Raw genomic sequence first — 17,003 nt, 5'->3', positions numbered from 1 at the left:
CAGTGTGTTAAACAGGAAAATTAAAAATAAACCAAACATGTAAAGACTTTAATTTGCTTTATACTGTGTCATCAGATTGCTTATCAAAATACCCAAGTCTTAAATGAAAATGGTATCATTTCCACAAGTGAAATTACCACTTTAAAAAGTTTTACAGCTTTCAGAATGTTATGTGTAATAGTAACTCCCCTTCAAACCATGTTATGTCATAAAACTTGAACTAGAACAGTTTATGGGTTTGCACTGTCTGAAACAGTACTTGTTTTTGAAGGAAGGCCATAAATGTTTGGTTAACAACCTGAACTCCTCTGCTTTTTCTTGGAAAACCCTGTCTATCCCAGGAAAAGTTTCTCCTAGAAATGCAATTTCCCTGTAGGGCTGATAGACATTCATTCCAACCATTGTCCACTGGTAAGTAAATCTGCCATCACTAGAGCCACAGGCTTTAAACATTTTTCAATAGATTCAAGTACAACAGGCATTAAACTGGTCAATGGCCTAAAATTTGAGAAAAACACGAAAAGCTCGGGCTGATGTATCAGTTCAGCGCCATTGCTGAGCCCATTGGGGATAAATCTGTCCATAAGATTGAGTCATTTAAAATGCAGTTGTCAAGTATATGGCAGTTTGGGGTGAGGTAATTTAATTTTCCCAGCCTTAAACCTGTTTTAGATGTTTGGAATTATACCTTCCTGATTTCCTTAAAGTGGGAGATGCTTGCATCTTCGGTAGATTAAAGAAACTGAAGGCCAGGTGAACAATATGGGTACCTATTTTTTGCTTTCAGTGTTCAGTAATGTCTGCATTATCATTTCTGCTCAGTATGAAAGCCCTGTAGAGATATCAGGTTATGTAAGATAGGCTGTGCAATTTAACATTAGAGAAAAAAAATAAAACAAAATACATGACCAGGCAGCCATATGGTATGTAACTTACAGAGGCCGTTTAGACTTTCCAGAAGGGAGAGATGTGAGTTGTCTTGTGAAGATGCTATGTTTACTAAACCCATTGTACAGATAAGAAAATTGAAAATTAGAATGCTTCATCAGCGTGCTCAAAGTGACACAGTACTAAATGGCAAAATTGGGACTTTTCTCTACTCTGAATCTCTGGCTTGCCTTTTAAATGTTGGTAATCTCAGGATTCTATTCTGCACTCTCTTCCTCTTCCTCTTTCTCTCTCTGCCTAATGTCTTCCACACCACCATGGTTTCTAGAACTATGTCTAGAAGGTGACTTCTAATTTCTGTATTTTTAACTCCCATCTTTTTTTAAAATTCCACAACTATATTCCCACCCACCAACAAATGAAAATTCCATAGACATGACTGATCCAACATATCTAAACCCTAATGTGCTCATTTTTCTTTAAAATTGTTCCTTATTCTATACTCCGGTTCTCAGGAAACTACTATTATAATTCAAAAAGAGTAACCTAGAGTCAGTCTTGACTCCTTCCTCTTTCTTCATCATCTGCCTCTAGTGGGTTCTGGGGCCCTACTGATTCAGTGGCCTCTCTGCAATCTTCCTTCAATCCCTCCCCCGCCGCACCCTGTTCTGCTTCAGGCTTCAAAATTTCCTACCCCGTTTAGTGCAGGAGGGACCTAAGTTTCTGCCTCGGAGTTTCTCCAGCATCAGTTCATCCTCCACCCTGTAATCAGGGTAATCTCTGTAAATAAAAATCCAATTAAGACCTTCTTGCTTGCACCCCACATTGGTGCCCTACCTACAGCATAGAGTCCAGCCTCCTTAGGAAGTGGCTAATGGTCCCCCAGAGCCCAGTTCACCTACCTTTCTATTTGCATCTCTTATCTTGCTTCCCAAATGAATGATAATCTATAGACACAGCAAACTTTGCTTCCGGTCAAAACCAAGTTCTTTTATGCCTCTTTGCCTCTATACATGCTATTCCCTGCACCTGGAATCTCTCTTCCTCATTAAATGACAGTGAATTCCTATCCCACCAAGAGGTCGGCTCCACTGTGCTTGTGTGTTAGCGGCTCTTGGGGACCTGGTAATGATTTATTGAGAAGACATCTGGCTTTCTCTCAAAGCTCACTAGTTGAGAGGGACTTCCCTGGTAGTCCAGTGGTTAATACTCCATACTCCCAATGCAGGGGGCCCAGGTTCGATCCCTGGGCAGGGAACTAGATCCCGCATGCCACAACTAAAGATCCTGCATGCTGCAACTAAAAACATCCCGCATGCTGCAACTAAAGATACCCTACGCCACAAGGAAGATCCCATGTGCCACAACTAAGACCCGGCACAGCCAAATTTAATTTTAAAAAAAAATTTACAATTAAAAAAAAAGCTCACTAGTTGAGGATCCCAGAGTTTGACATAAATTGGACATTTGTTGAATGACCAAATGGTCAAGATTTTGCATTTGGAAGTTGTATTAGTTTTCTATTGTCACTGTAACAGATTCCTACTAGCCTAGTGCTTTAAGCAATAAAAATAATAGTTCTGGAGGTCAGAAGTCTGAACCAAGTCTTACAGGGTGTTATGGGGTTGAACTGTGTACCCTCCTTCTTTTCCTGAGTCTTTATTTCTTATCTATGAAGGGAAGACATTGATGCTTACCTGTTACCTGTCAGCATGTGTGTGTGTATTAAATAAGGACTATGTGAAAACATGTAACATAGCATTTATTAACTGGTCTCCAGCAAGAATCAGTTTCCCTTTTGTTTCCTACTCACAGTGCAGTGGTTTTCAAAGGTTAACACATATCAGCTCCTTTGGGGGCTGTGCTGACCAGTTTAGTAGCCACTAGCCACCTGAAGTGTGACTAATCCAAGCTGAGATGTGCTGGATGTATTAAATAAATACTGGGTTTTGAAGACAGTATAAAAATTGTTTGTAAAGCAATTATACTCCAATAAAGATGTTTAAAAAACTGTAAAATATCTCATTAATATTTTTATTGGTAACATGCTAAAATGATATTTTTGTAGTACTGAGTTAAACAATATGTTAATAAAATTTATTTCACCTATTTCTCTTTACATTTTTTACTGTGGCTGCTAAAGAATTTTAAATTACATACGTGAATTACATTCTATTTCTATTGAACAGCGTTGCTGTGCTGGGAATATGCCAATTCCCAGGATCTACTGCTTTGTAACAAGCCACCCAAAATGTAGTCGCCTAGAACAAGACCACTTTTTATTTTTTGAAATTACCAGAAGTGACTGGATCTCACTGGAGGGTCCGTGACTGCTCTCCCTTGGGCGTCTCATGCATTTGCGGTCGTGGACACCGCTGTGGCTCGGTCTGATGTCTGCGGCCAGAGGGTCCTCCCTGTGGCATCTCAGCCCCCTGGACCTCTCTGCTGCCCTCTCTCCAGTGAGGAACACTGGGCTTCATAAATGGCAGCTCAAAATGGTCAGGCCTTATTAATGCCTGGCTTGGAAGTTTTAGCACACCATTTCCTCGCCATTCTATTGGTCTGAGCAGTCAGAGCCGGTGCTGACCATGGGGGAGTGACACAAGCTTCACCACTTAATGGGGGGCACCAGACACTAACAGCGGAGGCAGAATTCTTGGGGGTTGTCTTGGGGACAAGCTGTCACACTCTCCTTACCCCCAGAGTTTGCCATTCAGCTTGTCTAAGGTGGGACTTCAGGATGTGTGTATTTCACAAGCATCCCCAGGGATAGGAGACTTGCCTAGGGGGCTTTCATAAGATCATGGAGATCTTTGGTCCAGTGTTGCCTCTAGCAGTTATTTCTAAAAGAAATTTAGGAAGAGGCAAAAGGAAGACATTTTTTCTGGATTTTAACCATCTGTTGTTATCTCCACGATCTTGTATAATTACAGAATGGTTATAAAGTCATCATTGCTTTTGTTAATGTTAAGCATTAGCTGGGGGTGGGAGCCAGGTTCCAGAGTCCTAAGGAGTGACCTGTGCGTGTGCAGACTATAAGCCATGCAAAACCACAGGAGAGAGCAAGAGTAGTCTGTGTGTGTGCATGTGAGTGTGTGCACATGTGTATACGCACCTGGGCGTGTGTGTGTGTGTGTGTGTGTGCATGCATGAGTGTGTGGCCTGGTACTGAGAGTGTGAGCACTGGAGCCCACCTGCGTGGCCACTTCTCCAGCTGTGTAACCTAAGGGAAATTTCTTAACTTTTTTTTTGCCTTTGTTTCCTCACATAAAATGGGGCACAACAAAATCATATAGTTGTTGTGAGGATTAAATAGGTCAACACCTACAAAGCACTTAGAACACTGTCTGGATGGCACACAGCAAGTGCTCAGCAGTGCTCTTTTATTTCTACAGAGTTGTTTATGGTTCAGTTTAATACCTCAGTAATTTCCTTTCTCTCTGTGTCTCTCTCTCTCTCCCTCCAGGGAAGTGAAAAAAAGAACTGATGAGGATGACAGCAAATCCATTACCAATCTGAGTGGGACCAGTTCCAAAAAGTCAACCCAGATGAAGAATTGTTGCAATGGTTAAATCCAAAAGATCCTTGGCCCACGAAGCCTTCATTCCCAGAGTACTGAATGTACGTGACTTCTCTGCTTCCTACATGGAGTGGTACGTCCTACAGGCCCTGTCGTATGGAGAGTTACAGTGTGGGAAATCTGAACTGTGTTCTCACGTCCCTCCAGAACCTCGGCTCTTTTTTGCTATGTTTCAATGAGTGATTTGGGCCCCCTGGTTAAATATACCTGTCTTATCCTTACAAAGTCTTAACAGATAATGTGTAAATGTTTTTAAAGCGGTTAAAAAAAAAGCACATGCTCAGATCAAAGCTATAGAAGAAATTCACGTAATTAGGTTCATGTGGTATAAATAACCTATGACATTTACTTCCAATATTCAATACTAGAAAACTAATAATAGGGGGTTACCATCCTAGCTTTGCTGTAAACTAGCCTTGTGGTCTCAGACATGCTGCCAACCCACATTAGATCCATTTCCTCATCTGTAAACAAGCAGCTTAGCCTTTCAGGCCTCAGCCCTCTCAACTCGTAGCTGTTTAAGGAGTGAGAAGGAGAGCATGATGGCCCACAGTTAATAAGGACTCTGCTCGTCTGTACTTTTTAAATATTGGGGTATTAATTTTTCTCACTTCTTGTACAAGAACAGAATTTGAGAAAAAATGGTAATGTTTTAAGCTCCAGTGGAGACAGAAAACTCTTTTATGTATAAAGAAAGAAAACAAAATAGTTGTTTTGGGGGACAAAAATAGTTTGTATATACAAGAGGGTAGTTTTTAATCTCAGAATACTTATAAAGTCAATGGTTTGAGTTCACTGTTAAAAATTCTAATGAAAAAATATAAAGCTACATGCAACTGAAAATACAATGCCCAGGAAAGTTGTCACACTTCACTTAAAAAAAAAAAAAACACCAGCAAGAGACTGCCAGGGGCTGGTAAAAGGGAGGAATTGAGAGTGACTACTAATGGGTCTATATGGTTGCTCTGCGGGATGATGAGAATGTTCTGGAATTACATTGTGGTAATGTTGCACAACTTGGTGAATATACTAAACCCCACTAAACTGTATACTTTAAATGGTGAATTTTATGGTATGTGAATCATATCTCATTCAAAAAATACACTAGTATTGATTTAACATTTTGCCGAATGAAAATATGCATGCTCAAACCTCCCCATGGTTTACCCATGGTTTAAGAGTATAATCTCCAGAAAAACGCAAATCCCCTAACTCCCTTGTTGCCAGCATTCTCCTCCTTAAATAATGAACAGTGAAAGAAATGTTATGTGTAGTTTTGGAAAGTCACCTCTTTTGAAGAGGGATTGTGGTTAGGGTACAGGTAACTCAGAGTCCTTGGTTTCAGGTGATTAGGGACTCATCCTCACCAACAGCCTGATAGGCTTTGCCCTCCTAGAAGCTGTACTGCCTCCCAGACTTCCCCACTGAAATGTCTCCAAAAGCCAAAGGGGTCAGTACCTGACCCCAGGGTGGGTCAGCAAGGCATGCTTTTTGGTTTTTGGTTTTGGTTTTCAGTGGCCTGAACCAGCTAAGTTATTCCCAACTAGAGTCTTGAACTTACCTTTGTTCATAGGTCCAGGCCCCAAGTAACCTGCTGAAAAAACTTAAATAATAGCTCTTATTTATTGTAATACATAAGCTAAAAACATCCCTCTTGTAGAATTAAAACAATTCTATTTATGATTTTTATGATCATGTTAGCACACAGAGATTATAATTAGCTACAACGTCCGTTTAGCTTTTCAAAGCGTGCCTTCTCTCTACTGGTGAGATCTAGTTGGGTTTGTTTTTTGGTTTTTTTTTTACTGGAAAGTTGGTTCTGTCCTCAACAACTCTACCATGGATTCCTGTTTTCTGTTTTTTTGGTCCCAGGAGAAAAAAAAAGTTTACATTTTTTACCAAAAAGAATGCCTTGCTGGTGGGGAATTGTCAAACTGAACCAGGGAGGGATGGTTATTTTTGTGCCATGGTGTGATGAAAGTTTTGCCACTGCTGTTTGCCTAGGTGGCATCTATGAAGCCTAGGTTAGAATAGACCCGACACCTATGTGTTGATATATGGTACTCAAGTTTAGGTGTTTGGTGCAATTGCACAAAACTGTGTTAGTATACATGTTATTGTGTTGTCTTTATTTATTTTCCCACAAAGTGTCTATATTTGTCTTACAATCTGTATATAATAGTATACCTTTGATACAGAAGTATTATCTTGGTCTTTGCTTCTGGGTTGTACAGCCAGTGCACCCAAATTGATTAGATTACATAGGTGCCTGTGATAAACAAAGCAATCATCTTTAACTAATTGAACCTGAATAGATATTTTTGCAACAAAATCCAAATTAGAGACTTATAGCTCCATTAGAGACTTATAGCTCTGGTTAGCAATCTTGTTTAAAGAAAAGCTACTTATAGCTCTTTCAGTTGCCTTGCTAGGAAACCAAGATGATTACTAACATTTGACTTCATGAAGGTGTTCTCAAATTTAGAGTATATATTTGGTAAGAACAAAAATAGCTAGTGTTTTTAACTTGAACTTAATTTGCTACACTTGCATAGTTCTATGCAAGTGACTCACTTGTCTCAATTTTTCCTTGGAGCGCTTTTAAAATCACAATTAAACTACACTCTTTTTTATGTATCCTGACACAATGGATAATATTTTAATTTTGTCATGGAAAAGAACATTGGCTGTGGAGACATTTTTCACTGTTAACTTTTAGCCTCATGCATTTTCATAATTTATTTTTTCCACTTGCTGCTTTATATGACATATGTGACATTTGATTATTTAATACTAAATGTGATTTGCATGAAGCCAAACCGTACAACCCTCTTGCTGAAGATAAAATTGAGTTTAAAGATATTTATTTTCATATTTGTACAATGATCAGCTTCAGAGTCACGTTTTTTGTGGACTTTTATTGTATATGTGTATGAGAAATTTCATATGTATATATTAAGGCGGCCTCTGAGTACTGAATAATTATTTTATGATTTTGATTTACATGGTTTACATTTTCATGGTATCAGCTATATTTCGTTTATACTGTTTATTTCTCTTCAAACCATTAATAATTATCCCATAAAGTGTAATTTTTATAGCAATGCAAATGTCTAAGGAACTACAAATATGTTCTACATCATAAATTCAATAAAGCATGCTTGCTTTGGCCTTCTGGTGTTTCCTTCAGCTTTGCTGCAGGCATCGCTGAAGTAATTTTAGTCCTACGATGTGCCTACGTGAAACCCTGCCTCTAAAACACTGGCCCGGGCAGCTGGCTGGGAGAGAAAAGGATGAACACATGGTGTGTGGTACTGTGGCACATCATGTCATCTCGGCCAGCAGGGCTACAGGTCGACCAGCTTGGGGTATGACAGCCAGCAACAGTAAGGCTTTTGTAGAAAAATTTCAGGACATGCTCTAGCAGTTCTCATGACCTCAGGGGTTAGGCCCCTCCTCTGACACCCCTGCATGGCCCCCCACCCTGCCTAGCTAACTCCGCTCATCCTTCTGCTTTAGTTTAAACGTCACTTCCTTCAGGAAGTTTCCCTTCTCAACCCCAAACCAGGATGAGGCTGCCTGCTTTCACCTGTAGAGCCCCCTTCCTAACTGGTCAGCATCCTTATTGCCCTCATACTTGTTTAACTAGACATATCCTCTGAGCTTTATCCCTCTTGTCTCCTGCTGCCTCCCCTCTGCTATACACAGTGCTTGAATGGGAAATCAAAGAATTAACTGTTTAAAGGCAGGCTTTGCAGAGTTTCTGCAGACACACATACACAGAGACATACATACGCAATACACAAGGACAGTATAAATAAGAGGCAACATATTTTGGTGGCCACAGGTCTGAGCTCTGCAGCCAGCCTGCCTGGGTTTAAACCTGGCCTCATGTACCTACTAGTCGGTAACTGTGAATAAGGGGCTTAATCTTTGTGTACCCCAGCTTCTTCATTGGTAAAATAGGGGTGACAACAGTACCTTTCCCATGGAGTGGTTGTGAGGACTAAATGAGTGTATGTATGGAAAGGGCTTAGAATAGTACCTGGCACTTTGATCACCCTCAGTGAAAAAAGAAAAACTTTTGAAGCACCATTGATCACATTGGTCTTGCTCAGGGCCCTGGGTACTACCATAAATAAGACAGAACTCCCGAAATTTACCAGATTACTTGGGGGAATGGGGCATTGTAGAGGATTCACTTGGACATAAGTTCATTTACCTCCCACATATATTCTTGGTATTTCATTAGACACAAAGTTGGGGTATCATATAGGATAGAATATTCTGTAAAGAGTAGATTAAAAGAGAAGGAAATCATTGAGAGAAAAACGAGGGCCTGACAGAATGGAAAGTTGTGAATGGAGTCCTTATAAGTGTATGCTCTCCATTTATTAAGGGGTGACTGGATGAAGTAGTTGAAAGGACGAAGAATGTACACAGAGCTCTGACTGGGCTTTCAAATCTAAATGACAGTAAAAATGGTGGTGGGTATTGGGGTTATTTAAATGGAAACTAACCTTTATACTATGACCAATAGCCTGTTGACAAGGATTTCCTGTGTATATATCCAAAAGTCCACAGGATGGGAATGAATCTCCAGCAAAGCATATTGTTTTGCAAGACTTAAAATAAAAAATAACATGTCTTCTTTCCAGATCTAGACATTAAGATGTTTTCATAGCTGAAAATGGAAAATAGGCACAAATGCTTCAACGTGAATTACAGGTTAAGATAAATTTTCAAGTGCAAAATTCTAAGAATAATTACCCAGTTTTAAATTTTTTTTCTGCATATCAGGTTTATTTGTGAATTTATACTTCTTAAAATTTCTGTAGAATGGGAATTTAGTTGTAAGGCCCTTTAACTCGTGACCTCTCAGGCTGGCAGTTCAGGAACCATGTTTCGTGGTATTTGACATACACTGTTATAGAGTCCCTGACTGTCCTTAGGATTTGGGCTTTCTGAAAATTTCTCAATCCCGGTTTTCTGGCACATCTTCCCATTGCTGTGCAGCAGGGTAGAACTCAAGAGCTGGATAAAGATCTCTTCAGAGGAAGTTCTATGAGTTCCAGTGTACTTTTAGGAGTAAAATTAATGCTCTTTAATTCGCCACAAATATCTTCTTTTCTTGATCAGTCATTTCAGAAACAGATATATTTACTCTTAGATAATATCCAAAAATTTCTTAACATGACCCCTCAGGCCCTCTGTGATCTGACTCCTAACTGTTCCTTCGCTAATTCAGTTATGTTTATTGAGCCTGACTGTGTCATGGGTGCAATTCTAGACCCAGGGAATGCAGAGTGAGTAAGACAGATCTGAAGCTGACTGCGTCCTGGTGGAGGCTGACAACAAACTTGTAAACAAATAAAGAAGATCCACATTCTGCCTCCTCCCCCTCTTTCTCCACCCCAAAGTCCCCAGTCGGGCACAGGAAACTGTCCCTCCGTCAAGCCTTGCTCTCTCCCACCTCCAGCCCTTTACTCAGCTCCACTCTCTGCCTGGAACACCACTCTGTCTACTCTCGTCATCTGCTTGCCCAACTCCTGTCTGTCCTGCACATCTCATTTCAGAGACCGCTTCCTCCCAGCAGCTCTACCCAATCCTGGGGTCTGAGCTAGAGCCTCTCCCCCATGATTTCTACCCCCAGTGCCCATCGTAGACTTGGTGAGACTGCATGTCTCACCAAGATGAGGTTACTTGTGTGCCTGGCATGCTGGATGATTTGTCTCCTGCAGCCCTTTAGACTTTACTGAGTGGGGGTAACCTTTCCCCACTTTCAGTGCACACTTCAGCAGCCTCATGACTTAAGATTCCTCTAGATCAGGGTCTCAAGGGTTTTTTTAATGTCACAGACTCCTCTGAAGCTGAGGAGCCCCTTGGAATAATGTTTTTAAATGAATAAAATGAAATACACAGGATTATTAAGGAAACCAATGATACTGAAAGACTGTTCCCAGTCACAGATACCAATAATCCTATTGGGGTTTGTTGCTAGCATTTTATATTAAATGAAATGCTAAACTCCAATCAGAGTTTAGTAAAAAATAAACATGTAATTTTTTCCCATTCAAGGTAGAAATATAGATTTTTACCCATAGACCCAATGGGTCCATGGCCCTAAGTAAGAACCCCTGCCCTGGGTGAGAAGCTGCAAACATAGTATATTCAGAAGAGAATTCCCACATAGTAATCAAAACTCCAAGCTTGACTTAGTGGTATTAGTCCTCTCCCTGATCCAGTTCAGTTCTGCTTCAGCCTGGAAGCTTGCTGTGGGAAGCAGGGATTGGTCCCCCTGCTCTGTCCTACATCCCTGACTACCACTTACTGGTGATACACTCCCCTCCAGGTTCCAAGCAAGGGGAGCATGATGTTAACATTATAGATGCTGTTTTATATGTTAGCAAGCCAAATCTCACAGAAGAAAAAGAATGCATGTGGCCAGTTGTTCTTGACCATCAAGTGTGCTGAAGTTTAAGGATAAAATGTGGTCCTTGCAGGAATGTGTAGTAATCCACCTCCTGCCTTTATAACTGCAGCTCTGAAACTAGTCTGATTTTATCATCCCTCTTATAGCCATGAACATGGGCTGAGGAAGTAAGAAAGGTTAAAGATTGAGGATAATTGGGTTAAGAAGCAGAAATAGTGAATGTTTTCTGGGGTGAGATGGCATAGCATTTTTCTCCTCTCTAAAACCCCACTGAAACTAGAATCAAATGGGTTTTTCTTTTAAAGATACAGAGCCACAAAGGCAGAAGACAATAGGAACAAAATAATGAAGCTGGAGAGTAGATGGAAAACTTGGAACCGAGTTAACAACCTAAGAAAGCTGAATTCTAAGCTAATGGGGGAAAGCTGAGAGCAATCTAGGTTTACATTGCCAATTTCCCAAAGGCAGAAGCACGCACCTCTGGAACTGGGAGTATAAGGGAAGGTGGGGTGAAAGTAGTTTGAGAAGCAGTTTTATCCTTAAATATTGTTCTCTCATGCTACACCACTACTACTCTGACCAACGTCTGGAGATGTATTTTCTGGAGTAAAACAGAGGGATGCTAGATTGGGAGCTATATAAGGCACGGTTGAGTGTGTTGGTACTGTTCGAAAAGCAGGGGAGTTAAATGACAATATGTAATCTGAGAGCTCAGTGCTAAAAGCTAATACTACCCACTCAGCTTTCAGAACACTGATGCTTTTATCTTACAGAGATTGAAAGACTTTTCCCTGGAGTACTGACCAGATAAGACGAAAGATCTTTTCTAAGAAATGCACCCTGCCTCCATCACCCTACAGTAAAGTTCAAAGTTGGCAAGTTGCTCCCATCATTCAGAACTTTCAATCAGGATGTTAGCTCCCCTGAACACCTGAAGGATCACTGGATTTTTGAGGAAAGGTTCTAACATGGAAAACAGAGACCAAATAAAACAGAAAAAATATCAACTTAGGGAAACAGAGCTTATGCAGAGAAAAAAATCTATCATTAATATATTTAGAGAGATAGACAAAACTACTGCAGCCATGAAACAAGAACAAGATACTATCAATAAGGAACATTCATAAATCAAAAATAAGATCTTAGAAATTCAAAACATGACAGCATAAGTTTACAAAAAAGTAAACAATATAGAGTTTGAAAGACAGATTTGAGGAGTCTTACAGAAAGAAAAGTGCAAAGAAAGAGAAACCAGGAGAGGAAGGAAGTCCAATATCCAAAAATAGCTGTTACAGAAGGAGACAACAGAGAAAGCAGGATAACACAATCAAATGTCAAAAGCAATTGATAGAATCTCCCCTCTCTGCTCCCTGTTGGTTATTCGTTAGATCTTTCTGGAGAACTCACCTGGGAGGCTGCTGTAGCTCTCTTGCCTATATCCCACTTCACTGCCTAACAGCTGCATGGAATGAATGACACCTGGAATGAAGATCACAGCAGGACATGGAGAGGGGCTTGTCCCCCACCCCCAAGGGTAGGCAGGGACAGAAGCAGAGAGGAAGACCATGTAGATGGGGGTCTGAGTACCTGGGACAGAAGCTGGGATGTTCCTAACCAGGGCATGTAAGGGAGAAAAGCCAATCTGCTTTGCACTCAAAGGAGCTTAGAGCCAGGAAGCCAACTCAAGGTCCAATACTTTTGGAGGAAGGAGCTGAGTAAATCTCAGCTGCAATCTGTTTGCCCATAAAAGAGCAGTGGGTTTAGCATTGAAGCTTCTGGAAAAGAACCACAAACACAAGAGGTTTTCTAAACATAATGGGTTGGCCAAAAAGTTCATTCGGGTTTTTTCCATAAAATGTTATGGAAAATACCTGAGCTGGTCGAGTTCCTGCCAGCAGCCTGTACTCAGCCCTGCGCAGTGTCTCATTTCTACACCACCTATACCTGGGATCCGTCACCACTTTCCTCCTTTCCACCAGCCTTGCCTCCCTGAATATTCATGTATCCTTTTATATATACTTATTTTTATATATGTATATTTATATGTATTTCATGTATATTATATGGTGCTAAACTCAGTCAGCTGTATCCCCTCCCAGGATTTGCCTGGTGCCTTCCCCTTAGAGGATGACTCCTGTCCTTTCCCCAACCAAAGACTGCATCATATAAGCTTGCCAGCTCCAGCCCTTCATTCCTGTCATCCTTCCCCATTTCTTCATTATGTCCCACTGCATTTCAGAAAGCACCAGAACTACTCACCTTGACTGTCAAAAGAAAACTTTAAGGCTTTAGAAACTGTCCTGTCCCATTAACCAGACCAGAAAGTGGCCAGGAATCTAGAATTTAATGCCACACGTAAGTCTTTAACAATCAGATAAAAGGCTCAGAACTGAAGAGGGTCTGTGGCCCCTGCACCTCTTTCTGAAGATGTCCGATAATTGTCTATTTCAGAGAAATATCTGTTTATCATTCATGTAAATATGTGAAATTCTCTAAAACCCTTGGATTGAAATGGAGAAAGCTGGGGAGGGAGGTGGCTGAGAGGCAAGCTGAGATCTGTAAGCATCTACTAAGAAATGTAAGCCCCTCCAAACTACATGTTGTCTCCACGCTCCCTCACTCACAGACTGAATGAAGTTCCTCCTACAGACTGTTTTAGGAGGTCATTCTGAGACATTCCTAGAGCTCCTTCCTGCTTCCTGTTCAGTCAGCCTGCATCCCACCCCCACCCCCAGCACCACCACCGGATGGGTGATCCACCACCACCGGCAGCCTGGCCGCAGAATGGATCTCTGAATGGTGGCAGTCATATTCCCTTGACCTCCTGAGAAGGCATAAGCGGACCCTGTCCTAGCTTCTTCTGTTAACTGGGTTGGAGCAGGAACTTGTCTCCCTGGAAGGAAGGCTGGAACCCCAGACCCTTCAGAAGGCCATGGTAGAACAGCATAGCTCAGGGCTGTGCTTGTTCCACTCGATGTAGGTTAAGTATAAGTAAAAGATTCGGCTCACCCCTTTCCCTTTGGAAGGAAACTTCTGGCTGAAGTGGCCAAAGAATGATTTCAGAGAAAGATGATAAACATGAACAAAGGGCAGCAAAACTACAACACAAGCAAAACATTACAAAATCCTTGAGCATGTGGTTTTTACAATTTTCAGGCCAAATGTGTGACCCTTGGAAAGGATGCAAATTTTAAGGTCAAAGTCACAAGGATGGAATGTGGAAAAAATCATCAGAGTTAGAATCCTAACTCTGACATTTGACAAGTTACTTAACATTTCTGAGCCCCAGTTTCTTCATCTGAGAAAGGGAGAATAACTGTACATCCATACCCAAAACATCATTCACTATTAATGTGCTGGTAATTCCCAAAGCCACTTCTCTGCACTATCCTTTCCTCTGAGCTCCAATTGTACAGCCAACAAGCAGGGGAAGCTCCATCTTGCTCCAAAGACAATGCAAATTAATTCAAATTTTCCAAACGTCCACCACCCCACCAAACTGTTTTCTAATGTCAGGGAATGGATGTCACTATACACCTACTCAGACCATACACCGAGTCAGTCACTGGGTTCTAATTTTGGTATCAAGTTGCCCCTTTTCCTCTATGTTTTACTGCCTCTGCTTATAGTTCAGTTTCTCACTCTTTCTTTCCTGAATAATTACAATAGAGTCTCATATCCCCAGGGCTTAGAATAGTGGCTAGTGTACAGCAATACCTTAATAGTACTTGAATCGATCCAAAGTCTGGACTGAGGGGGCAGATAAATTACTACATCAGTGTGATGAGTGCTATGGTATGTGAGGTCCTGCCACAGGAGGAAATAGTCAGCTGATGAGGAGGACTGTAGGATCACATAAAGGGGTCACAATGAAAATGACCTTGAGAGGCATCTTGCATTTAACAATTAAAATATCTGAGTACTTACTATGTGCCAGGAACTATGCCAGACATTAGCAGTCACCAAGACACAGGCCTTGCCTCCACAGAGATCATTATCTTGTGTAGTAGAAAGTCTCACATGCTCAGATTGTCTAATCAAAATATACACTTGGATGTCCAAAGTTTATCTCAAAAGTGAACTAATTCCCTGTGCCACCACTGCCACCACCCAATCACACATACCAAACCTGCTCCAATCACAGTATTTCCCACATCAGTTAATGGCACCTTTCTCTTGCCAGTTTTTCAGGCCAAAAATATTGGTGTCATCCTTGATTTTATTTCTAACAATCTGCTTCTGATCCATCCGTAAATCCTATTATCCCTACCTTCAGAATGAATCCAGAATATAACCTCTTCTTGCCTCCTCTGCTACTATGATTACTGCAGTAGTTTCATAACTATAATCACTCTGCTGCTTCCTGAGACCATGAGAATGTGGTCTGTGTTGAGGATAGGCCATGTCTATCCTCAACATAGAAGCCTTATAGTGCTCAGGGAGGGTACTGGCTACAGACGATGGATGGATGGATAGATAGAGGTATATAAAACCAAGAGACCAGGTAAGGTCACCAAAGGAATGAGTATAAATGAAGGAGAGATCTAAAGACTGGGCTCTGGGACATTCCAACATTAAGAAATTGAAAGGGAGGGACTTCCCTGCCAGTCCAGTGGTTAAGACTCCACTTTTCTACTGCAGGGAGCACAGGTTCTATCCCTGGTCCGGGAACTAAGATCCCACATGCTGTGAGGTGCAGCCAAAAAAGCAGAAAAAAGAAAGAAACTGGAAGGGAAAAGAGGAACCAGTAAGCAGAGGAGACTGAGAAACAGTAGCAGGGAGGAAGGAGGAAATCCAGAAGAGTGTGACATACTGGAAGCCAAGAGGGGAAAATATGGCAAGGAGAAAGTGATCACCTGCATGAAAAATTCTGAATTGGCCAAGTAAGATGAGAATCCAGAGTTGAACATTAGATTTAGCAACACAGAGCTCACTCATGGCTTTGAAAACAGACTCACATGTGATGGAGGTGAAGGCATGACTGGGGTGGATTCAAGGGAGAATGAAAGAAGAACAGTTGCTGATAGCAAGTGTAATCAATTCAAGGAGGTTTGTTCCACAGAGGTGCAGAAAAACAAGGATACAGCTGTAAGAGGAAGAGGGGCGCAGAGAGGGGTTTTTTTGAAGGTGAGAGACAAAGTATTTGATGTTGACATAAATGATGCACTTGAGGAGTGATAAACTGATGATGCAGGAGAGCAAAGGGAGAATGCTGGAGCCCTGTGGTGGTTACAGGTGAGGGGATGAGAGCAAATGTCCAAGTCCAGGAGATGGCCTTGGAAAAAGCACAGAAACTTTGCTGGTGGTTAATAGAGAGAAGGAAGCATTAATGAGGTAAGACTTTGAGTATTAGAAGAAAGATTGCTCCCCCATGTACGACAGTGTGGGCAAAAACTCAAAAGGGTAAGTGAGGAGCTGGGAAGGGACCATGACTGGGGGTGGATGGAGGGGTATGAAGAACCAAAGCTGAAAGCCACAGGTGGAGACGGATTTTGGAAGTTACGAGGGCAAACTACTATTACAGCGTACGCAGTGGGTGTCCAAGGTGGCTGAGTTGCTGATCATGTGTGTGAAGAAGGTGCTCTTGGAAGACAAGCAGCAAGAAAGATTGCAGAGAGGTTCTAGATGCAGGCAGCCTTGCGCGTGAGGCTAGAGGCACAGTGCAGGTGTGGCATCCTAGTGTCCATCCAGAGACTGCGGATGTCTGAGGGTAGGAGGAGAGAACTGGGAAGCAGAAAGACAAAGAGGCTGCCCTGAGTGGATGGAAGGGACCTCTGTTTTGGACACCTCATTTCTCTCAGAAGGTGGCACGTCTGCATTTCCACCTTCTGACCTACCACAGAGGAGCCAAAAGCTGCAGGAAGGGCAGGAAGTGCTGTAGCTTCCTCGTGGTGTGGTATGGGGGACTGTGGGATGCCCCTGCCTCACTGATTCCTAAGGAAATCCAGGATGGCTCAACATACCATCAAACCAGGAGGTGGGGCAGGACTCTTCCTCTGATAGGACCCAGCACTTAGCACAATGTGTCCTGCTAGCAGGATGCAGAAAAGCCAGGATGCGAAGAAGCATGACTGTGTCCCTCCTCTGGAGGGTGGTTCTGTG

At 41.8% G+C, this 17,003-nt stretch overlaps 1 protein-coding gene across 1 annotated transcript in view; it reads left to right on the top strand.

Annotated features, from left to right (window-relative positions):
• The window catches only part of RASEF (RAS and EF-hand domain containing), a 71,901-nt gene extending 64,262 nt beyond the window's left edge, over window positions 1-7,639 (top strand). The window contains exon 17 of the mRNA XM_024753856.1: window positions 4,355-7,639. Within this exon, the coding sequence (XP_024609624.1) occupies window positions 4,355-4,460 (106 nt within the window). The 3' untranslated portion in view covers window positions 4,461-7,639. The remainder of the gene's footprint in view (window positions 1-4,354) is intronic.
• Window positions 7,640-17,003: the final 9,364 nt, after the last annotated feature.

The sequence above is a fragment of the Neophocaena asiaeorientalis genome, unplaced genomic scaffold (assembly GCF_003031525.2).
Source record: "Neophocaena asiaeorientalis asiaeorientalis breed wild unplaced genomic scaffold, Neophocaena_asiaeorientalis_V1.1 scaffold220, whole genome shotgun sequence".
NCBI lineage: Eukaryota > Metazoa > Chordata > Mammalia > Artiodactyla > Phocoenidae > Neophocaena > Neophocaena asiaeorientalis.
Note: the sequence above shows the minus strand (reverse complement) of the source record. Positions and strands in the feature narration are given on the sequence as shown.